Source organism: Diadema setosum, chromosome 13 (assembly GCF_964275005.1).
Source record: "Diadema setosum chromosome 13, eeDiaSeto1, whole genome shotgun sequence".
Taxonomy (NCBI): Eukaryota; Metazoa; Echinodermata; class Echinoidea; order Diadematoida; family Diadematidae; genus Diadema; species Diadema setosum.
The window spans coordinates 342,671-367,857 of NC_092697.1; the positions used below are offsets into that span (position 1 = coordinate 342,671).

The window sequence follows — 25,187 nt, forward strand, 5'->3', positions numbered from 1 at the left end:
TTGATGTTACTTCAAAGGAATCTTGCAAAATACCCCCCCCCCCCTTAAACTTCAGAACTTTTTGCAGTACACTTTGTATTAAGAATTAAACCACGTGCTTGTCAAGCTGAAACTAAAATTGTGTCAAAAAGCCAAAACACAAACATGGCCTTGGAGGTAAAATGAAAACAAAACAAAACAAAATCTGTTGCACTTTTAAGTACACATTCACATGCACTTTGGTTCCTCTCGGTGCTATGATTATTATTGTGTTACAGCGAAAGTGACGTTTCACGGCAAATGGATACCCTCAGAAAGTACATTCCATTATTCCTGCAAATGTCACATAAGACCTATTTCTAGTCTCTGTATCTTCCTCCACTTACTCTTCATCTATTTCATCATCATCATCATCATCACCACCACCATCATCATCATTAGCATCATTAGCATCATCACTACTAGCATCATGACCATCATCATTATCATCACCATCATCACCATCACCATCACCATCATCGTCACCATCACCATCATCACCAACATCTTGATCATTATCATCACCATCATTCATCATCACCACCATCACCACCGTCATTAGCATCATCATCACTAGCATTATGATCATCTTCATCATCACCATCACCATCACCATCATCATCACCATCTTCATCATCATGATCACCACCACCATCAGCATCATCTTTACCATCATCACCATCATCTCATTATTATCATCATCACAATCATCATCATCATCATCATCATCATCATCATCACCACCACCATTACCATCATCAACTCATTATCACCATCACCAGCTTTTAATCCTAGTCAAGACCAACGATGAAAGAAAAAACAAACATATACTTTATTAGGATGTTAAGCGATATTCTAGCACCATTTAACTTTTCTACATTTAGAATTGTTAACTGTAGGGTTATTGCACTGGAGGTATCTTTCTGTCATTTTAATGAGCATTATATCTGGCAACTTAATGGGATTGTATAGTTTTGGTTGAGACTTAACTTCAGGTTTCTAACATTTTTTGTTGAGATAATGAGAAACCTCTTACGAAGTGTGAAAGAGCATGTAATTCCAAGAGGACTTCAATGTTTCTCTGATGAAAATTGCTTTTGAAATGGCTGAGATATTCAAAAAAGTGCAATCCTAATAAAATGTGTACAATCGCTTTGGTTTACTTTGTTTTTGGATGTCTAAGCCATTCCATAACCAACTTTTATCAAATAAACTTTGCATTCTTCTTAGAATGGCATGCTCTGTGCTATTTCATAAGTGGTTTCTTGGTATCTCCCAAAAAGTTAAAAGCCCAGTCCTCATCTCCACCAATACTATAACATCCCTTTAATATCTAATCTCACACAAGAAAAGAAAAAAAACAACAACAAATTTTCGAACCAGGTGGTCATATATAATTATTTTCTTTATTGCCACAAGACAATGTACACTATTTTGTTTGTACATGTATGCATATAAAGATATATACATGTCCTACCAATGCATGTAACAGATAAATTTAGATGTCAACAGCTCGCAATGCACACACGAGCAGACAAATAAAATGCACAGTAGGGCCCGATATTGTGCAAATTTTGCAAGTCCACTGTTACTTGTGAAATTAACAACACATAAAAATATCGCCTCCATAACATAAAGGCCCTGTATCTTAACTCCAGGGGGGGGGGGGGGGGGGGGGGGGGGGGGGGGGGGTTAATAACTACATGTATCTGTCATGTCTTCAATGTGATTCTTGATTGTGAATTATTGTACTTGCAATATTGTGTTACAAGTCCAAATTGACAAAACATACTCAGGAAATAATGGTATAGACCTACACAAGACTGCATCTGTAACTAGAAATATCACTGAAGGTGATTAATACCCCCGCCCCGTGACGACAGTCTTACCCAAGGAATGATCTTTCCTTGATCTTCTGCCATTTAAATGCCGTTACCATGGCAACGCAGCTTCCGACACGTCCGAAAAATATGTCTTGCACATCTTCCCACCAAGACTATTGTGTGTGCACATTTCATAAGCTTTTGTCAAAAACTGAGGAAGTAGTTCAATCCACAAGATCTTTCCTTGATCTTCCGCCATTAATATGCCGTTACCATGGCAACGCAGCTTCCGACACGTCCAAAAAATATGTCTTGCACATCTTGCCACCAAGACCAATGTGTGTGCCACATTTCATGAGCTTCAGTCGAATACAGAGGAAGTAGTTCAATCCGCAAGATCTTTCCTTGATCTTCTGCCATTTATATGCCGTTACCATGGCAACGCAGCTTCCGACACGTCGGAAAAATATGTCTTCCACATCTTCCCACCAAGATCAAGGTGTGTGCCACATTTCATAAGCTTTGGTCAAAAAGCTGAGGAAGTAGTTAAATCCGCAAGATCTTTCCTTGATCTTCTGCCATTAATATGCCGTTACCATGGCAACGTACTTTCGGGTACTGTCAAAAAATGCGTCTTGCACATCTACAACCAAAGGCACACATCTGTACCAAGTTTCATGGAAATTGGGCAAAAACTGAGGAAGTAGTTTGCAACACAAAATTTTCCATCATTTTGGCTCATAATATGTGAGCTGTTACCATGGCAACATACTTTTTGTCACTGTCAAGAAATGTGTCATGCTGACCTATATCCTAAGACAAACATTCAATATGAATTCCATGAGAATTGGAAGAACACTGATGAAGCAGTTTTGCCATGAAGCATTTTGCCCTATGTTTTACCAATAACATGCCGTTACCATGGCAACGCACTTTTTGCCACTGCGGAAATATGTGTCTTGCACATTAACATATTCAGATGAACATCTGTACCTAATTTCATAAAAATTGATCAAAACTGTGGGAGGAGTTCGCGACGCAAGATTTGTACCGATTTTGCCCATAATATGCCGTTACCATGGCAACGTACTTTTGGGTACTGTCAAAAAATACGTCTTGCACATCTACAACCCAAGGCACACATCTGTGCCAAGTTTTATGGGAATCGGTTGAAAACTGAGGAAGTAGTTCGCGACGCAAGATTTGCAACGGACCGACCGCCCGACCGCCCGCCCGACCGACCGCCCGACCGTCCGCTGATTCCTATATACCCCCTTCAAACTTCGTTTGGCGGGGGTATAATAAATCTCATCTCAATACTGTACCAGCAATTTTACATTGCAGGATGAATATTCAGTGGTACAATTCTGCACACTTTCAAGATATGTAGAACTTGTAAATAATCATCTCTAAAGCCACATCTTTGAAAGATCAAAGGCAGCTCAGGCAGCATAAAAAACAAAATGGACAATACCTGTCTCTTTAGAAGGACATTATTGTATGATGCTTTGCATAAATTATTGTGCTGTGAGTGAATAGTAAGGAGAATTGTTATCACTTTTGTGAATGCTTGTTCTAAATGCTATAATTTTTCTTGCCCTAGATTTAAGTTTCCTCATATTCAATTGTTTTTTGACCCCTGTCTATATCCAGGTTTTGATTGAACAAAGTATTTTCAGTTTCAAATGAGTATCTAATTACCAGAGTCCACTGCACACCAGAGCCACAACAGACATCAACAACTATAAAAAGATCTTCACCTACTTTCCTATGTAAAGTTACAGAAATGAGCGTCACATGAAAATGAAATTGTTTGTTGCACACTGCATGGTCAACAATGTCCCAAGAGGGATAACATGCAGGAAAGATGCATAGGTAACGAAATAGGATGCAATGTTAAATTGAGATTCATAAGGCAGTGTTTAATCCATGGTTGTGTCTGTGAAATGGGTGGGCGTGTCTGTGATGTGGACGGGGATATGCGTAATGTGGGTTGCTGCATCTGTGATGTGGGTGGAGCACTTGGATTCAAAACGGTGAAGGACCAATTGTCTCAGCTTGCCGACTGTCTCTCTCTTAGTCTCCTCCTCTCCACAAAGGTTGGCTTCCAAGGACCGCAGCATCTGGCCAAACAAGATTGGTCAAACTTTAGTAGAGTTTGGCTGATGGATGTTTAGAATCACTCTCTTATTTCTGGTATCAAGTAAATCTCCACACTTTCTTAATCATGACACTGTGCTGGATGGAAACACTGTCATGAAACAAAGTTCCTAACCATTTATGAATAGGTCAACATTGGGAAAACACAACCAGAGGATCAATAACCTGCATTAATCCATTGCACATACAGTGTACAATAATATACCTCGTTTGAATGCAATGAGCTGTCGCATTATCCTTTTCCCTGGTACCAGTAATTAACCTAGAACATTGTACGTTTTATGACACCTTGCAGTCATAAAATAGATTCTCTTGTACTTCGAATCTTTAAATGTGTGTCAAGTTTAGAACAAGTCACTAGAAGCAGCACTCTCATTATGATTAAAAAAACTAATTATCATTAATGTCCAGTTTAACTGCCTTCCATACCTTTTCCAAGTATGTCATGTCAGTCTGTCCAGGGCACACCCACAGCATTTCAACTCGGCTGCATAAGAATAAAATGCAAAATGTCATAGTCATGCCATTTTAGAGAAACTGCTTAAAACATTACCAACTGCATACAGTCACTCCAGTAACAACCAATCACTTCATCTATTAATCTATAAAGTTTCCCCTTGAAAGGAGGTAGGTAGGCAGGTAGGTATATGTAAGACTTTATTTTTGTTTTATTTTGTATTTTCAGGGTGGAGAGAAAATTAAATACTGTCACTGGTGTGTTACTACAAGATTACTTGCACCGATGATTTATCTCTCCCCTCCCCCCCCCCCCTTAATCTTATCCATAGAATATCGGGTAGAAGAGGTTGTAAAGTGTACTAAGTATTGATGTATGTTTCTCCATGTGGGTACTAAACTGCTGTACTGCACTTGTAGGCAATTTGAAAACAGCCAGCAACACCAGGGTTCTACTAGCAGGGCTGGTACCACAGACAGAAAGGTGATAAAGTAAACTACAGCAAATCTGACAGATCTTGAAAATCTCATGAGATTCTGTGAAGTGCTAAAGAATCTTGTGTTCTGATGACTGAAGTCTATTGTAAATACAAGTAGGAGCTAGTTTGGCTTCCCGGTGCATTATGATGGCATAAACAGGCAATATTGAGCTGACACAAAAGACATCCTGTGGGACTAGGCAAACTCACTATTTGTATTCAGCAAACTCATCAATGAGGGAAGAGGCCAGTGAGACAAGCTTTTGATGAGACTCTTCAACTTGGTCACTCTGGTAGATAGAGAAGTCAAACTTGTATGGCTTCCCTACCACAGAAAGAACAAGGCAGAACAAAGTGCTTTTCTATTCACAAACTTGACTTTCAAAATCACATTAGATTATAATTTTTGCATGATTCAAATAATCCTAATTCAATATCATCAAATAATATTGCTTTAGTGTTGAAAAGTTTATTACATAGAATACAACCATAAGAAGTCACAGTCTGTCTGTCTGTCACCCATCCATCTGTATATCCTTCTGGTCATCTATTCATCTATTCATCCATCTACCTATCTCCCTATCTATCTATCTACCTATAAATCTATCTATACATCCATCCACCAACCTACCAATCTATCTATCTATTTTGCATCATATAAAACTTTACATAGTGTCTAACATACACTGACTGCCTTTAAACACTTCAGCTTCCATTTTCCAGCAATGTCAAGACACTCTGACACTTAAGCACATTTTCAAAGGAAAGTATATCGACTTAAAGTTTTGCCTGACCTAGCCGCACCAACTCACGTTACTGACATGAAAATCAAGCAGAAATTCCACAAGGCTTGGCTCAAGCAGTTTGCCTGGATGACACAATACTATCAACACAACATAGCCCCTCAACATTAAGAATCACTGAAAAGAAAGAATAACAAAACTTTGCACTTCTCACAGGTGTGGCCATTAGATGACCACTGTCTGCTAACAGTGATACAGTTGACCTTTGAGTGGACATGCTGTCTGCTGTGATATGGACTGACAATCACACCAATGAAAGGTCTCTCGCCATCCTGACTGAACCACTCCTGTATGGTCAATGATAGAATACAAAAAGATGGCAGATAAAATATCTTCACATGAAGATGTTCTGGTATACAGTGACATACATTTATAGTGTTTCCCAGTACCTCTAACATGCTAAGAATAATGATCATTTCACAGTGGTACCACTATTGAATTACATTGGGGGGGATATCAATAAAGCATGTGTAGGTCTCACTTGCTTTCATGTAATAGTGATAAAGGTCAAAATCACAAGCAAACTTAATTTTCTCTTTTGAAATGAAATCGAACACTAAGAATTGTGGGGAGTTTTTTGAGTTGTAAAAATTAAAAATGGTGATTTTGGAGGGGATCATTAGGATAATAGTAGACACATTATTGACTGAAGACATGATTGCTCTCATAGTCTGTTTCCTTCTTTAACTGCCTTTATTTTTTTTTTTTTAAACATATCACTGAGATATTATCAGGCAATTACATCATCATATTATCTGACTGGCATGTGGTTGGGACAGACATTACTTCTTCATAAGACCTATTTATGAATTTTCAAATGTCATTACCTTCTTATTTCATACAAGGTTTTAGGTACATACATACTGTAACATCAACCATTCTGTCTGAGTCTGAATCTATGTTTGAAAGTCAACATGGAGTGGCATTTTACTTGAACGCATTCTCATAAAAATTTACATTTTACTTCAATTAACATGACAAGCTACAACCATCACCATGGAAACAAAAATTGGGACCACCAACCTGGAAGTCAGTCTGAGTCTCGATGTCCCTGATGGATGGATTAGGGGCAAAGGTTGGATGACTGTGGTACCAGCCAATCACAGAGCAGCCTGATTCCTGAATGGCTAGACAAGCCTCGGTCTGGGATACTGAGAGAGAAGCAGACAGAGTGGAACAAACATTGGTTTGATTCCTAGAACAGCCGGGCATTACAGACTAATCACTGGATTGTAAATTAGAGGAGCGTAGTTATCTATATATCGGAGTGGTACACAGTAGTAACATGTCATACAGCATGGATAACAGATTGTTCAGTCACACAGAGCCAGATAGTAAAAAACAAACAAATAAACAAACAAAACAAAACAAAACTTTAACCTCCCACCCTCCATGTAGATATGTTCATACAGTTGACTAATGTATCTTCATCAGGCTTCACACCAGAACACAGAGAACCCTAAATACCAGAGTGAATATCTCTTACAATCGAAAGCAGAATTCCAAGGAGAAATCCACCTGTTGACTGTTCAATCTGTCATTATGAAACATGTACATTTAATTTCCAGTCAGAACTGGCATGAATCAGTAAAGAAGCCCATGTCTTCTTCAGGCATCAGTATAAGCTCTCAGCATTAAGAAATATTCTCATTATAGCCATATGAACATATCTGTGTGGTGAGTCAACAGCATTTTCAGCATTTTCAGCTTTTAAAGGCAATCTTTGTTCAAGCATATATATTGGCTTGGCTTCATGGGTGACCTTTTCCTTCAATCCAAGCCTTTAAAGAACAGGGAGGCAATAAAATTACATATTTCAAAAACACTTCACTGCTGACAGAGGTCTTTTGTGAATGAAATTTTACTGAAACATAAAGTAAAAATTAGAGCCAGTTACCTCTCTGGCCAGCCAAACACAATTTCCACTGATGTTTTATAGTTTGAAAGGTGTGCATCAATTTATCTTGCACAATTGCCTTCAAAGTGAACAATAGTTCAAGGTAATGTATTCTTGGAATGCTGCATTCATACCCAAATACGTTTTGTACCTCCAGGAATGTGTATCACCTTTGAGGTGAACTTGACATGATGACTGTGGAATTGATGTCATGAGGTGAAATGGAACCCCTTCCTCAAACCACCCCCCCCCCCCCACTTTTCTTTAGGATTCTGTTTCCTACCATGTTTAGAAAGAGAGTGGAGAGCCTATTAAAGTATTCTTTCACTCACCAGGATCCATTTCACACTGCATTCCAGTACTGAGACTCTTACAGGGTTTGGCCATCTTCATGTCCAGCTCACAGGTCGTAGCATCAAACTGACCACCCAGCAAACCAATCACTTCAGTTGTAGACAGGTGGGAATGCTGCCATGAAGACACAAAAATAACACTTCATAAAGGGTGATCCAAGTCAGACATGTCAATTCCAAGCTCACTTACTAGCAACCACCCCTTGCATTGTGTGGATACTTTGCCATATCATATTTGATGAGGTTATACCTCTTTCATATTGTGTGAATAATGAAAAAGTACAAATGAAGCTTAATCTTTAATCCTCCAAATTTGCTTCTTATATCTTATCTGAACATTGCCTTTTCCTCCTCCTTTATATAAAGTGTTGATATTATATCATCATACATTTCTTAGATTAACATGTAAACAGTGAATATTTAATTGGGACTTCAGTCACTTGCTGACCTTAAACAGATTCAGCCCAAAATTCACTTAAAAGTATTATCCCATCATATCACGTTCATGTAATTTATCTGATGACACTATCTTTCCTTCTGTTTTTTTTCACGTGCAACTTCATTCAACTTAAATTTTGACATTTTACTATATTACACAAACTTAACATCTAGATAAACTATAATATATCTTGAGAGAAAGATTTTTAAAACTGAACATAATGGACACAATTGATGTGGAGATATTACTATGTGAAAGGCATTTTGCAAAAACAAAAATAATCATAATAAAACAAACACAAACAAACAAGTGGAAAAATGGACAATGAGCAACGTGAGAGCTGAGAAAATATCATGTCTTTGATTCTTAACTCACAAGATCCATAGTGACCATGACATCACCACTGATCTTCACACTAAATGGAGCCTGCAGGAAAGACCAGATACATCAAATATCAGGACACTGATTGGTCTTTTGTGATCAAATAGTATGTCACACATACGGGAGGAGAATCTCATCTCTGGTTGGAGATATTTTGGGGCAAGCTCAATGAGATGATTACAAGAAGCTGCTACTGTACAGACAAGGAATATTTCTTTCATTTATGTAGGTATATTATCCTGGCTTGACATAAACAGATCTACTTTGCTGTTGTCTCTTTCTTTCTCTCTTCCTCTCTCAATTCCAATGACATTTGACGTGCATATGGAGACATGCATGACTATCATTATTGTGACAAAGGTTCACTACTTGTTGGTTTAGCCACAATAAACAAAAGGACATTGTTGGGAAAAGACAAGTAGAATAAAATGATTTACCACAGGCTAACAAAGTATCTAAAACAAACTTGTCCTAGATACAAAACGCAACATTCTATTTTTTTTTTCTTTAAATCTTGGCAATCACAGATGGGTAAAATGTCATAGAAGTCATTTTCTATGACTTTTTCAGGCTTGGACAACTCTGCTTTTGAATTTCGTGACATTTTGAGGCATTCCAGGATCAGAAAATATCATGGTAGATTGTATGTGAATGCTTACTGGCAGGTCTGTAGAAAATTGGGAGCATTGCACCAGCTTGAAGGGATCATAGGCAGGCGGTCTAGGCTGTTTAACTCTGTGGGTTTAATGACAATGACAAGAAAGATTGAAGGGTGTTTAACTCTATGGGTTAAATGACAAAGACAAGAAAGACGAACTGGGACTGATGAGTGCTACCTACAATCAATTACATCAGGTTCTCAAATACCACCTTTCTCCATACAGCAAACTGACTGTACACCCACATGACAGCAATTGATGCAAACTTGGTATTTATATAATGATAAAGTCTAATTTGATTTTTTTAAAAAGTAGATATTGATCAAACATTCCAGTAGCCTTTTGTCAAGGCCCTCTCCCTGTATGGTGAAGAGAGCCCAGCTGAGTGGGGTTGCGCAAGGGCGTTTTGAGATCTGCTTTGCATCCTTTTGTTAGCCCTTTAAATTACCGACTTTTGCTCCCCGATTTCGGGAGCAAAAGTCGACCAATCAGCGTGTCTGTCTGCTCGAACTCGATTTGAATAGAGCGAATGCACGCCGCTGCCGCAGACCTCACAGAACTCTACACACAGTGTGTGTAGAGTTCCGTGGCAAACCTCCTCGGGTGGTCAGTGATGCAAGCAAACAGGCATGACAACACCAAGGCTGAGGATACGGGGAGCGCGCCATTCCATTGGTTGACCGGAAGCCATTAAAATGAGTATTCAGAAGGGTTCACGTGTCATGAATAATAATGTGTGAAGCAGATCTCAAAAGGCCCTCGCGCTGGCGCGCTCGGCTGGGCTCACTTCGCTCGCCCATTACAGCGAGAGGGCCTTGACAAAAGGCTAACATTCCAGTCATTCATGATAAGCTTTCAGTGATCATGCAGTGTTAAACTATGCCTAATACAACTCATTGATGGAAATGAATGAAAATTTTAGAATGTCCTGCTAATCCATTTTCTCCAGTGAAAGTAACTTTCAAAAAATTACCAGCAATTCAGTCTAAGAGCAGAGCCAATTAACAATATAAGCTAAATGTCTACAGCTGACTTATCTGCCTTATGTGGACACATATTCTGCAGAGATATATGATGTGCTCAAGACCAATCATATGTGACCCGCTACAACAAAAGGATCCTAAAGTCGCTGATGGGTGAGCAGAGAAAATTGATTTTGAAGTCAGATCACCAAAATCTGTAAAAACGTTTGGATTTCTGTTTTTAACATAATTTTGTAGTCTAATGTATCTTCTATCACTTGCCGAAATTTCAAAGCTAAATGATCAAAGGAAAGGCCTGAAAATAGCATTTTTCTGGGCCATGCTTGCCTCGCCCGTTAGCGACTTTAGGACCCTTTTGTTGTAGCGGGTCACATATGTCTACATAGGCCGATGGTTACTTAAATCTCCTGCCGGTAATGCTTCACTGTGCATAGCTGCCACAGAATCAACATTATCTTAGGCCTCTGTGTTGGAGTCGAAAGTTATTATTCTCTTTGCCAAAGTTTCTGCATCCCACATACTGGCCTTTTCTAGGGCAAACCAGAATGTTGGGTGACAGGAAAAAAAAAATAGAAGGTTTTCACTTGCTTGTCTATGAGATATCACAACTAGTCACATCCTACGGCTTTTTACATTTCCATGTGTATGGGAGATTGGAACTCAGTTTGGCTGGCAACCTGTCTACAGTGGCCATCTTCTATGTCTCCCTTGTGTGGCCACTACACACAAGTTTGACCGTTATTAAAGAAAAAAGGACAAAGCTTTCCATCACTTCCTCTCATACTAACTTTTTCTGCTTTGGTTCCCTGTGAGAAACCTGCTCTGTAGGCTCTTGAAGGTCAACCTCTGTCTTTTTACCAGCCATTGGCCTTCGAGGTCTCTGCAGATAAAATCACCATGGAAACAAACCTCAGCATGATTATGACATCACATCTAAGAAATCAATCAAAACTTTATTGATGTTTTAATACACTACCAAGGTACTAGTGTAGATACATGTACAATTCCATCATGCATCCAGCAACAAGTGCAACAAGTTTAACTGAGCAGTGGTTTCATTCTAACATTTCCACATAAAAGGCAATAGGACTTTAATCTACATGTAATAAGTGCTCTCTTTTTTTAGTTTGAATAGTATTAAAGCCTAACAATTAAAATACAAAAAGAAATATTCATTTTATAAAATTTGTTTTTGTGAACCAAAATTCTATGTAGAAACTTGTATGGTATAATCATGATGTTGCTTTTGCAGTATATCCTACTAAGAATGGCCATTCTCATCCTCATTTCACAGTCATGGAGAATACAACGATCAGGAAACAGAACTGTCACTAGTCTCTAGCCTGTTGAAGGCTGGTCTCAAGCACACTTAGGCATGAGTCTACTGACTATGGGATATTATGTTATAGTAAAATGAACTTGTCTTCAACACGTTAACTTTATTTTCCTTGTATAAGCCAAATTGAACACTACCAAGCTGTTTCCTGTTACAGTGCACTCCCGTTACAACGAACACGGTTATAACGAAATTTCGTTACAACGAAGTAAAACTTCTGGTCCCAAAATTATCGCCATTAAAGTCTATGGTACAAAATTCGCTTATAACGAACACGGTTATAGCGAAATTTTCGATATAACGAAGTTTTTTCCGAGCACCACTGACAAAGAAAAACAAAAGAATTGTGCTCCGTTATAACGAAATGCGGATTGCTTTCGAAAATACGTAGCGGAAAAAGGCATTTACAGCGTCTCTGCATGGGCAAAGGCGTCACATCACTGTGTCTTCGCTTGGTGTGTCAGCCACAGTTTCCGAGGGGAACTTGCGTTATTGTAATACAATAATCTGAAATGATTAACTATTTGTTTTATTGTTCACATAGCTTTCCAGTGTATGACGAGTATTCAACAAACAGAATATCATATATGCGTGGCTTCCTTGTTTTCGTTATATATTGTATTTGTTTTTTGGGTTATAACGAAATTTCGTTATGACGAAAGAAAACTGCCGGTCCCGAGCATTTTGTTATAGCGGGAGTGCACTGTATATGCTTGTCACATGATATATTAACCCATTGAGGAGAGTCCGAGTATACTCGGGCAGGTGTCTACCGGAAATGCATGTTGTAGCAAAATCAGTCCATCCTCAACAGGATAAGAATGCTGAGAATACGAAAAAGAAGTTTTTGATACAGGTTCATGAGTAGAAATAGCAAGTGTTCAGTAATGGCTGTCAGAGAGACAGAAGTAATATATTGACTAATTAGATTGATCAGAGTAGGTGTTTGCAGTTTGTAGAATTTTCTTATCATTGATCATGACATTCACAAAAGTTACTACATTATTACTTGATTTACACACTAAGCATCCAACTAGTGAAATATTGATTTCAATTAAAATCTCTCATTCTCACCATAGACTCCAAACGCCTAGCCTTGGCTCCTGCATCACTACTTTGTTGAGACCATATTTCTTTTGAACTCCGGCGTTTCTTTAATCTCACTCGGTAAGAAGGGTCTGCATGAGAGAACACCAAAGACTAGTCAACAGAACCACAAAAAATGAGTCAATGTACATACGGCACAAATAAATGCTTTGTACCTTAGTATTTGTGTTTTCATAGGGTAAGGGAATCTGCCCCCCCTATCCCCCCAACCCCCCCCCCCCCCCCCCCCCCGGCGTTTCGCACTATAATTCTGTAACATGAGAAGGCCTCGTCGCGAGACTTCTTGACTTTCTTTGTTCAAGTCTCACGCAACTTTTGAGACTTTGAGATTTTTGTAACGGCATGTCGCCCCAAAACAGGCACAATTTTGTGATTTTGTGTACATTTCATATGGAAAACAGTGCTATGTCATGAAAGTCATAAAAACCTGATTATTTTTTACAATTAATCACTTTCATTGATTAATTTTATGCTAATTATGGTAAAAAAGTGGTCAGTGACAATTTCCAATAAAAAAACACAGAAAAAAACAAAAGTTGAAAAATAGATAAATACATAGGAAATTCTGAAAACAATAAAATACATAAGAATTGAAATGGGTTTTGGAAGTTTTTGTGATGAACAATCCTTGAATATGCTAAAACAGATTTACAGACCAAAAAGTAGACTCTCAATGCTTTTAATTAGGCTAAAATATGATCTTGAGCTTAATTTGCATAATTAATCCATTCAAATTAGAAATTGATTGTTTCAAAAAATTTTATGACGCAATCTTGTAGACTATGATGTGGGTGTCATGCATGCCAAATTTCGTTGCGATCCCACTACCGATGGTCGAGATCTCGGGGGGGGGGGGGGGGGGGGGGGGGGAAGGGGGAATCCGCCCCCCTCCTGTTTTAGCATAGCCAAAAAAGCCCAGCCTGATTAGGGTCCAAAATGTAAATCTGGAGAAAACAAAATCCAGGTAGATTTTCACTTTTATACAATTCAAATCCTCTTTGAAATGCTTGCCACAGCCATAGATTTTTAAAACAAATTAAAAACTATAAACAAAAAGAAATGGATGACACCCACTTGTTCCAAAGTTGATGGCACCTACAGTCTCAAGGTATCCATGGATCTGACCTATGACATTCACATCACCTGACTTTCGAAGTCCATTTCTTGCGTAGGTTTTGGTCAAATATTCAGGTTTTGACCTTTGCCTAGAGTACAAAATAAATGTAGAGACCAAATGAAATTACAGTATAACAGTAAATAGCAGCAGAGAGAGAGAAAACAAAGACAGCCACACATCTGAAAAACAACAAATGAATAAACCTTCAACCAGACAGAAACAAAACAATAGTTCAATTTTAAGCAAATACGTTATGTCACATTGAGGGCACATATGGATAAACTATCAGTTAATATGCATATAACCACATTTACATGTATGTTACAGTTCATTTATCAGAGTATCCCATACTTAAGTCACATTCTTCACTCAATGTTGCTTACCCATATTCAAGTTTCAAGTTCAAGTTCAAGTTTCAATATTCTTCAACAAATGAAGAAAAAAAGTCTTAGTCTACAGGGGATTATCAGATGTGACAATTGCACTTCAAAATCATTGAATAAGATATGATTTGAAGAGGAATGTACTGCATTTTAGTGACAATGTTTGCAAACCATATTCACAGTTTTGGGGCTCACCTTTGACCCTTGTTTTCAATGTAAACAAGAACAAACCACTCTGTTTACCTTTAACAACCTTGATCATGGGATCTAAACAATAACCAAAGCCATGAACATAGACCATGACATTTGCAACAACTTGACAGTTTGCTGCAAAGTAACTCTAAATGTGTCTGTTTGTGGGTTGCATAGAGAAAGCTGAAAAGCATTCATACCAACACTTGATGATGTGATTCCTAATGGTCAGGTATCGCTCAGGTGTCTTGGCACTGCTTGTATAGTCAAAAAATTCTGGCATGGCTTTCTTCTCTCCCTCAGTAATCACACCTTCATCTAGACTGATCTCCCTCTCTGGAAGGGTGTTAGTAGGCGAGTCTTGACACAGAACCAAATGAGAAAACAAGACTTCCACATTTATCAGACCAGCAGAGATAAGAAATTTTGATTTAACTTTCCTTAATTAAGACATAGTGTTTTCATTTTCAAATGGCTAGATAGGGTTAAAGAGAAAACAGAACATCTGACTGTAGCCTCCATATTTGTACATCATGGTAAATAGTACAAATCTTTGGTCACTGTTATCTACCCTCAATATGATGTACATCAGAGGAGAATTCTATATTGTGTGAGATTTTATACATCTAACAGAGCAAATTTCACTTTTAGTGAAAGCTAGTAAAAGTAATAAAAATGTACTGGACTGAATGTCATTCTTCCTTACAAGAAAGTACCACTTTGACATCAAATTGTGTTAATACCTGCACAGAATTATGAGATCTCTGTACACTTTTAATCAATAAATGAACTGATCTACAATGCATGTTCAGCAGAATGTCATGTAGATTATATACAAGTCTCACCTTCTTCCTCCTCTCTCTCATCTTCTTCTCCTGTCCAGTCTTGGTGACCACCACCACCTGTCCAGTCTTGTTGACCACCATCATTCAAACTGTCTTCCACTTCAACATCTCCATCAACTCTCAATGTGTCTCCAACTTCTATGTCAACAAGTCACAAGCAAAAAATGTATTCAACAAACAATGCATGGGCAGTGACAAACACAAACCTTCCATATAGGGAAATACAATTGTATACGGTATGACAAAAGACCCTCTGCCATGCTTTGGGGTTGAGATAAAAAGTTTACAAATCTAACATGAAATGTATGTTTAAACACAATGTTTTCAAAATCTTGACTTTTTTATGTCAAGAAGTGTGTACAAAATAATTATTTCTTTAAAGAAAAAAGTCCAGAAAATAATTCCATAATCTTTCTTGTGACATCTGCAGACTTTGTCAACAGTCCTGATATTACAAGATTTAATTTGAAAAAAGAAGTTTTGTTTTAAAGAATAATGTTGAATATGAGAATAAATCATTTGCTTAATGATACAAAACAAGGCATGCAAGAAACCAAGCACATAACAATTATAATATTTGACAAAGATTGATTATAATAATTAGGAATATTACAGACAATGATACTACACCCAATTATCTGGCAAATACCATGATTGCAAATACTTTTACTTCTACTATCCCCACTTCTGCTCCTACTCCTATCTAAAATGTAACGTTCTTCAAGTTGAGTTGGCATGAGATGATAATCCTTGCATTAAAGGGAAAAATTACCATTAGAAAACAAACGAAACAGAAAATAAACAGAACACACAGGTGCATGACTCACCTTCCACAATTTTCTCTGGACAAGAAACAGTATCTGTTCTGTCTTCACTGCTAGAATCTTTTGATGTAAAGGATGATACATCATCTCCCTTTGGCAGGCATTCTCCACTCTGACTCTTGTTACAGTCATCTGAGTCTTTCCCTCCTGGACATATCTCCTCAGTGAGAGGATTATCACGCACCTCAAGGCCTCTGTTTGTTCTACAAAGATCACTTTCATCAGACGCTGTAATGGGATTGCTTTCTCCTTGCTTTGCATTCCTTACTACCTTTGGCAATTGTGTAGAGTTTTCATCCCCGCTTGCATAAACCTGGTGATTATGATCACTCCTTTCAACGCTTTTCTCCTTCTGGTTGCTTGACACACACAAGTCTTGTGTATTTGATGAATTACTTGTCACAGTCTTCTCCTCTGTAGCAGACATATGACTTGTGGATATCTCTCCCTTGGCTGATCTCTTTCTCAATGTGGTACGTTTTTCTCTTAGTGTTGTCGACGATACAAAATCGGATTCATCTGCATCTGATCCATCATCTTTGTCATATCTTTGGCATCCTCCTGGTTGTTTCTTCTGACTAGTCGTAATATATTCTGAGATTTTGTTTCCAGGAAGACTTGATATGCTTGTTGTTTCAAAACAAAATACTGGACCGAGTGTCTGTGCCTTGCTGCAATCTGTACGTTCTGTGTCATCACCACTACTACTCCTACGTCTCTTTTCACTGGTGGAAGATGATTTCCCACTGATGCTGGCATTACTCTGGTCTCCTCGCTGACCCCTAAACACTGATTTAGACTCAACATGTCCATTATTAGCTCTACTGTCCTTGCCAGCCTCTTTAGGGCAGTCTGTTTGTAATTTATCCTTATTTTCTATGCCAATGTCTGTTTTACTCTTCTCTCTCTCTTGAAATGATTCACTTTTATGGACAGTAGTTTTAATGCTTGATGCATCTGAGAGAAAAACCCCATCCTCTGGGTTCTGCATTTCTTCCCTCACTTTGACATCTTTAAGCCTTGTACAATGAGTGGCTGACTGGAGAGGTGATGATGTCAGAGCCTTGGAGCCCTTTTCACCTTTAACCTTACCGGCCTCCATGGAACAGTCAGTTGCTGGATGCCCTTCAGCTGTCTTTAGGATGTCACCAAATAGAACAGCAGACTGAAGGCTAGGCTCTGTGAGAAATAAGTACCAAAAAGAACACAACAAAACAGTTACTCACCCCGATCGATTCAGAATAATTATGTGATGTAGACAAAAAAACAAAACACAAATGACAATGAGACATAGGTATTACAACATGAAAACCATGTATGTAATGGATGGTTAGCTCTTTAGCATCTAATCTCTATTCACTGAAAAATGCACAAATCTTATCATTATTTTGCATTGTTTTGAGCAAATTAATTCTATATTTTAGTGCTTAAAATAGAATGCCCATGCACTGTTCAACTTAGCTACATAGATGTTAAAATCAAACTGACAAAATGGTACTGATTTTATCAGAATCCAATAATTCTATAACTTCCTTAGTGATGTCCAAGGTAATGAAACTTCTACCATTCTCTGTGACTGATTTGATTCTGTTTGTTAAAGTACTGTAGATGTAAACATTGTGTCATATGGCACTTTATGGGCTAATGAATAAACTTCAAAGGAACTTCAGGGGCTTACGACTTGTTTCATCCTCAGAATTTTCTTCAACATCAACCTCAAGATCTTCCTCCTCTTCTTCCTCCCTGCTCTGGTATGTCTGCTCATGGTGTCTGATCTCTGCATCCGTCACCATGGTGACCCCCATGACACCTGTCAGGGCATGCTGATGACCTTTGACATCTAACGGCATAGACAAGGGGCACTCATCCGAGGGAAGCTGGTCTTGTGCATCGTAGGATAGTTCAGCAGCAGCTATAGTCTGTGGTAGAATACAGGACAATTAAAGACCCATCAAGACAGGTGCATTATAATTTGTGTCAAGATCCATTTTAATCACAACTCATATCACATGTTTCAAGTAGTCAGAATAAAGAAATTATCATTTACAATAGACAAGCTACTAGGCATTGTTTTAGTCAAGTAGTGCAAAAATATCATTTACAGAAAGTCCATTGCAAGTTTATGCAGAAAGAAAAAATATGATCAGGACAGAAGAGAGCCATTATGATTGTTACAGTAGTTTATGTCAAGATTTTGAAATATTGCCCAACTTTTGGGTTAACAGTTGCATTATAACCTTGGAAAAAACCTTTCTGTCACTCTCCTCATTCTTACCTTATTCTGCAGGTAATGTCTTGTTGCAAAGTTTTTGACTTGCTGGATGCTCTTCCTCTTGATCATGGTTGCTATTTCTTCCCAATTATGTCCATGCTCCTCCTACGATATGGTGTAACATGTCATGGAAACAGTTTGTGACTTATACGTGTATATGGTCACAATGATTGCTTTGTATTCATTGGTCATTGGTCATTGGTCATTCGCTGGTAGTGAGAGCTCAAAGAGTCAAGAGAAACTGATTTATACAGGATTCCATGTGAAACCACATTAGGAAAAAAAAAAATCATAATACCCTAGTGTAACTCCCCAAAATAATGTGTTTCAATGTCAAAACTGCTTAAAGGGATGGTACTGTTTCGATTGAGATGGGGCTTCTGCTTTAAAACATTTTTTGATGATGATATTTAGAGATAATAAGAAACCTCTCATGAAATATGAAAGAGTATAAAATTCTAAAAGGTATTCAAAGTGTATTTGATGAAAATTGGATTTGAAATGGCTGTGATATCCGAAATAAAGCGATCCTAATAAAAGATTGGATCCACTTCTTACTAGGACCGCTTTGTTTTACAAAGGTACTTTGTTTTTGGATGTCGCAGCCATTTCAAGCAAGATTTTTATTGAATAAACTTTGAATTTCTCTAAGAATTGTAAGCTCTTCAACATTTTATGAAGCGGTTTCTAAGTATCTCACAAAAAGTAAAAAGCTGAATCCTCACCTCAACCGATACTATACCATCCCTTTAATACAAGAAAAGTACATAAGAAGACAGATGAGAGAAAGTGAATGATAGACAGAGTGGAGACACTAAAACATGCAATGAACTTTGTTTCCAAAACTAGATTCACCTCCTTCAATAACAGGGGAAAATTGAACAAATGTTCAATTTAGCAAACAGGCATGAATCAAACACATGATGGGTTTAACTCTGGACAATACTCACAATTCCTTTCTGAAAGAGCTGCTTTTCCTCCTGTGTCCACTTGTTGTATGAAACACCCTTTTCACCTACATGACTAGAAGCTCTGTATGAAGAGGATGTGAATTTGAAAAAAACAAAAAACAAAAACACATTATGCTTGAGAGATATGATTAGCAATGTCTGTTATTTTGATATTGTGTTTTGAACATTTCAAGGAAGCATACAGGGTATGAGGCTGAGGCAGTATTAACCCGTTTAAGACAAGTCCTGAGTATACTTGGGCAGGTGTCTATGGGAAATGCCTGTTGAAACAAAATCAGCCCACCCTCAACGGATTAAACTTCTCTGCTTTCATGCTCTGTGTTTGTGGACTTACTGTGTTGTAATGGGTGAACTCTTTGCTGCTGTATTCTTCTTTCTGCATAGTGAAACAAATTTGAGGGGAAAATGAAAGATATGAAGAAGGTCATAATGCAAACACATCACAAGTTTCACAGCTTATCAATAACAAAGCATCTAATACAATGTGGTAACAGCTTGGTGCATATACTACACATACACCCACACATAGCTGTACAGATTCAGACTTCAAAACAGGATTCACAGCATCAATGAAATATTGTTCAGTGAATCTGATTTTTATTAAACAACATGAAAAGAAAATAATCTGCAGCATCTCTACAAAACAATTTCCAAAAATTGTAGTTTCTAAATAAACTACTGCATATTTGCTCTGGGATTGTTATATCATTAATCTTCTCATGTCAGCAGCAACCCTTACCTCTGTTTGTTCTTGTGTAAATAAGAGCTGAAAGAGAAAGTGAGTTACGGAAAATCATCACTGACTGTTTTGTTCTTTACACAAAGCAACAATCCATTGAGGATACCCTTTAGAGTCTCCCTGTATTTTGCTTTCATAGTCATTACTGTATTCAAACAGATTCATATTGAGCCTGTACTGCTGTGTCTTGTTGTTATTCCTACATGTAGTTGATGACACATCACATATAAACTTCATCTCTCTTGACCTTAATCCAGTTCTCTGCTAAACTTTAGTCAGTCCTATTTTTTTCTTTTCTTTTATTTTTGCATACAGCAGTGTCAAGTAAGGCCATAATTGGACACACTGTATTGAGCACAAGAAACTGACTCCTAATATTTTCCATGTTATTGCAAAGATGGCAGCATCAAATGTGACAATGGAACTGCCCTTATATGCAATATTTACTTACTGTCACACTGTCACTGTAAAGTAAATGAGAAAGAGTAAGTTATTATATTTTTCTCTGTTTTCTTTTTTCTTTTTTTTTTTGGGGGGGGGTATATTTAACACAATATAGACTCATTTGCCTCCTCATGATTCATGTATTTTTAAGTGTATTCTATTCTTTCCTTTGACATGATATTCCCCTAAAACATCATCATGGCATTGTCCTACAATGCAACGCTGGAGTACAAATTTTACTTGGGGCATGGGGGCACTGTGGCATAGTGGATAAGACTCCCAACTCCCAGTCCCAGTCGGAGGACCTCGGTTTGATTCCCACTCATTGCTTCCATCCTTGGACAAGATATTTTTACCCACTATGTCCCTCTCAACCCAGGTGGGCACCTGGCAACACTGGGGTAACAATAATGGCAGGGCCCTCTGGTAGAGCAGTGGCAACATTGAAGAGGCTACCCTGGATAAATAAGACCTTATTATTGTTATTATTATTACTGAATCATATAAAAAGGATACTGTTCTTCAAGAATCATCTGCTCTATGGTCGCCCGGCTGCTGGGATCCATGTCAGGTGGGAGAGTGATGGCGGGAATGTGTTCACTGAACTAGAGACATGAAGACAGCATAGAATACAGAGAGAAAGAAAAAACAAGAGAATTAACAAAAAAGAAAGCAACAACATTGCAACAAAACAAAGAAAAAACAAAATGATCACAATGATACATTAGATCTGTCATTCCTGGAACATGATACATATATGGTATAAGTTTGAAAGTGATAGGCGAAGAACTTTTTGAGTTAACCTCTGCACAATATTTGAGGAGAAAGAAATAAAGAAGAAGAATATAGAAAGATAGAATCAGTACAAATACAGAAGGTGATCCGAGAGGATACTCGGATCACCTAACAAAACATGGCCAATATGGGACATTTCTGTAAATCATATATCAACATTTCTCAAGTTATTCCTTCAGTCTAATTGCAACACATAATTTTGACTTGCAACTCAGGCTGCCTGTATAAAACCCTTCACCAAAGTCAGAGATGGTATGACCACTCTTCATGATATTTGACATGTATGGAATGCCATGCTCATTTAAAAATAAACAAAAAAACTTAAACTTAAGTTTTGTAGGCTCTAAAATTATGGGATGGTGGTAGGTGTATTAGGAAATAGCAGCCTCAGGCTGGTTACAATTACTCTGCATCAAACCTTAAAAGGATCTTTTGTTTCCCACTAAGTGTACTTACGTTATCATCAAACATCAGCCATGGATGCTCTGGTACGTCAAGTGACAGGTGAGAACTTGAAGATGGTAGTTCATTCAGGTCAATGTGAAGGCTGGCTGAGGAGGACCTAGAAAAAAAAATAAAAAAGGCCATGGAATTCCTTGTTTGCAATGTAACATTTCTTATTATCTCACGGAAATATGTAAGAAACCTGAATTTAGGTCTCAACCAAAACTATCTGATCCCTTTAATATACCCCCTTTTCATCAAGCCAGAGCACTCAGCCTGCTTATCAAAATCTTAAAATCCCAGTCACAGGAATACTTCATTAGTGACTGCCCTGCTTGTACAAGTGGAGTGATACAAGAAGAATATGGATTAAATAGGATGACAGTGATCCAGCGATCTAGTGAAGTGCAATAAAAAGGGACATTAGTTACCTGGTAATATCATTTTGATATTGATACTCGCAAGCTCTTTGTTGACAAGTGAGAACTAAAATAAAATACAAATTGTTCATTTGATATTGACAGCTGTTTGTAGACAAGCTAACTGGAATAAAATGCAGGGCTAACCAATTGATGCTAACTACATCACAGTGTACAATTTGCTTCATACTTTCAAATGGGGCTGCATGGTGGAGTGAATTGTTTGAATTTGGGAACCTTCTCTACTCAAGATGTTTTAAGTTTTATCTGTAACAAGAGAATTACACCATACTGCATTAGCACCTCCACACCTAACCCCGGGGCGCTCCTTGTACACAGTTATACTGTGGGAGCGCCCCGAGTTGAAAGAGTGCTGTCACTGAAAGTTGGAAGACAAACCCAAATTTTTGCGTCTCTTCAAGTTACATATTTCACCAGCAAAAGGCTTACTTTCATACTCTGCATACGTTTCCTATCTAATTCTTACTTGCCGTTCACTTGCACACTTTGAAACTGATCCCATGGTCTCGAAAAAACCTTTTTCTATGAGTCCCTCTCCATTCTCCCCGTTCCTCCCGGGAGCTCCCTTTAGTTTTTCAAAACAACCTTAGTGAAGGCACATAGCGCATTAGCGATATGAATATGCATGAAAGGCGCAGTGTTTTTCGCTTCTGGACAAGGTCCTTTCGCTCTCACGCTGTCACATTCAGCTGGGATATATCGCTTCAATCGCCTAGAAAGCAATGCAATACAGAGAGAAGGCCTTCAGTTGTAGAAAGGCTACATTGCACTCCGGTGGCGCATGCGCACAGATTTTAAATCCGGCAAATTGAGCAGTTGTCATTCTCACAGATTCCTCTTGACCGGATCATTTAAAGTCTGCAATATTTCAGAAAGGAACTACTACTGGAAGAGCAAAGCGTTCCATGGCAAGTGTTATCAACAATTGGACCAAATATGTAAGTATTCAAATTGAAGAAATTTTGAGTAATTAAGTTGGAATTTAACCACAATGATCACCCATACTGTGTCCGTGACTCAATATCCTTCCCTACACAGCCCGAACGCTTCGTGTTCAGCGTTCGGGCTGTGTTTCGCAGTCACTCCACACCATACCGGTAATATATCATGATATACCACTACCAGGTAATTGTAAAAGAAAGCATCAACCAATTGTTTGGTCCACCATAACTGCGACCAGCCCTAACACGCAGTGTTGGGGCTGCGCATTGTAGCAGATATGATCATGACAGGCGAAGTATAGCGCCTAAATATCAATATGAATACGCAAAAATTCTGTAATATGAAGACTTACAGGTGAAGTTATAATGTTGAAGACTGACTGCGTTCAACTTTTGGTCCTGCCAATATTCCATTTCTGCTCGAATTGATGAGTTAAATACGACTCGGTCGAAAGGAACTTGGGAGAACGGCATCTTATACAGTCAATGGATTAGAAACTTGTGCGCATGCGCTGGCCGTCAATTCATCTGTACAGCTGTAGCTTTATGGCAAGGCCGTATCATACTGTTGTGGCAAACCCTCTCGCTGTATATTGCGTTGCTTTCTGGGTGGGTACGCGCGCGCAGGCCTTGTCAGAAGGCTAAAAGCATTGCGACTCCGCCCAGCACATGAATATTTACGTGCGCAGTGTACTGCATACTGATTTTGAAAATGGTGAATGGGATGGGGAGCTAGGAGATGGACCTGTAAAGAAAAACATTTTTTTTAAGATCATTGCACCAGTGTGAACAAGAACAAGGTGAACGTATGGTAGGAATTAGATAAGAATCTTATGTATACTATAAAAGTAAGTTTTTTTCTAGTGAAATTCGAAACTTACGGAGGCGCGAAAATCTGTGACAGACTGTGTATGTTTTTCAAGCTTACCGATATACTGGGGATAGCACTCTATTGACTCAGGACGCTCCCACAGTGTGTAACTGTGTACACGGTCTTAACACGGAGCGTCCCGGGGTTAGGTCCACCACAACCAGTCTGTGTAGCTATGCAGTCTGTGCTTGTCTGGCACGGTTAAAACTCTTAACATAATAGATGTTTGTTTCATGCCTTGTCATCCTACATATAGTCTCCCATTCACACAGTTTACTAATAGGTTCCTTTGAACAATACATATTATATTTACCTGTATTTTGACCCTAAAATGATACTTTTCCATCTGTGGAGACTGTGTACAACCTATTTGCACTAAACCCGTTCCATACTGAATTCTGAAATCCCCATAGACTTAATACACAGGCCATCAGGTTCCTGTACGAAATGAGTTAAAGAAAGGGGTGATATCTGTGGCAAAGCGGTGCCACTATTATAACGGGTGTCAAAAGTCAACGTCGATCTTTGTGTTATTGTTGTTACATAGACCCTACATATGTTACTATGTATGGGACTGCGAGAGATTTCTGCTACTTAAAAGGTACAAAATAGTCTCAGTTCTACTGTTAATTTTACAGATTATTTGAAAATTTTCGTGAACATCACTACACTGATTTAGATTCTATGAAGCTCACCCGTCGTCATCAACTCCTTCGACATCCAGCTCCACTTCTTCATCCATGTGTCATGCACTGTCGTATGCGTGCGTTTCTTCGGCCTACTTGTACCGGCGGGGGTAACCGTTACCGCTGTGTGCCGTTTACGGTGTTTCGGCGCTGTGCGTGTCCACCTGCCCAACGAAAGTGTCTGGGGTCGATATACTGTAACCCTGTGCTACATTAATGCCAGGCATTTATGTCCTGAGAGTGAGACAACTTTGTCTATTCGAGTGGACAAATTCACCGATTCTTCCTTTATTCTGTTTGTTTGTTTGTTGTTGTTATGTTTGTTGTTA

At 38.4% G+C, this 25,187-nt stretch overlaps 2 protein-coding genes across 3 annotated transcripts; both read right to left on the minus strand.

Moving 5' to 3' along the window:
- Window positions 1–3,053: 3,053 nt before the first annotated feature.
- Window positions 3,054–17,415, minus strand: LOC140236972 (uncharacterized). 2 transcript variants are annotated; one of them, XM_072316919.1, is made up of 14 exons: window positions 16,259–17,415; window positions 15,432–15,566; window positions 14,787–14,946; window positions 13,969–14,099; window positions 12,862–12,965; window positions 11,240–11,331; window positions 9,469–9,544; window positions 8,804–8,854; window positions 7,969–8,104; window positions 6,763–6,890; window positions 5,894–6,026; window positions 5,147–5,261; window positions 4,431–4,488; window positions 3,054–3,964 (listed from the first exon to the last, which is right to left on the minus strand). In XM_072316919.1, the coding sequence occupies exons 1-14, from the start codon at window positions 17,355–17,357 to the stop codon at window positions 3,764–3,766; spliced, it is 2,619 nt and encodes an 872-aa protein (XP_072173020.1). In that variant the 5' UTR covers window positions 17,358–17,415; the 3' UTR covers window positions 3,054–3,763. The 2 variants fall into 2 exon arrangements, with proteins under 2 accessions (XP_072173020.1, XP_072173018.1); XM_072316917.1 differs by having other exon boundaries at window positions 15,432–15,569.
- A 495-nt stretch (window positions 17,416–17,910) lies between these two features.
- Window positions 17,911–24,930, minus strand: LOC140236786 (histone H2A deubiquitinase MYSM1-like). Its single transcript, XM_072316722.1, has 8 exons — window positions 24,868–24,930; window positions 21,933–22,038; window positions 21,198–21,286; window positions 20,238–20,264; window positions 19,833–19,874; window positions 19,478–19,559; window positions 18,531–18,632; window positions 17,911–18,174 (listed from the first exon to the last, which is right to left on the minus strand). Exons 1-8 carry the CDS (start codon window positions 24,912–24,914, stop codon window positions 17,911–17,913), a joined length of 759 nt encoding a protein of 252 aa, XP_072172823.1. The 5' UTR covers window positions 24,915–24,930.
- Window positions 24,931–25,187: the final 257 nt, after the last annotated feature.

Excerpts from the sequence above, each read along its gene's own strand:
- LOC140236786 (XM_072316722.1), bottom strand. The coding sequence starts at position 24,914 with ATGGATGAAGAAGTGGAGCTGGATGTCGAAGGAGTTGATGACGACGG. Across the intron at positions 19,875-20,237 it reads TTACACAAGAACAAACAGAG|AAAGAAGAATACAGCAGCAA; the intron begins GTAAGGGTTGCT and ends TTCACTATGCAG. Across the intron at positions 18,633-19,477 it reads AGCTCTTTCAGAAAGGAATT|GAGGAGCATGGACATAATTG; the intron begins GTGAGTATTGTC and ends ACCATATCGTAG.
- LOC140236972 (XM_072316917.1), bottom strand. The coding sequence starts at position 17,357 with ATGGAGGCCGGTAAGGTTAAAGGTGAAAAGGGCTCCAAGGCTCTGACA. Across the intron at positions 15,570-16,258 it reads TCCAGAGAAAATTGTGGAAG|AAGTTGGAGACACATTGAGA; the intron begins GTGAGTCATGCA and ends TTGTTGACATAG. Across the intron at positions 14,947-15,431 it reads TGAGAGAGAGGAGGAAGAAG|ACTCGCCTACTAACACCCTT; the intron begins GTGAGACTTGTA and ends TTCTGTGTCAAG.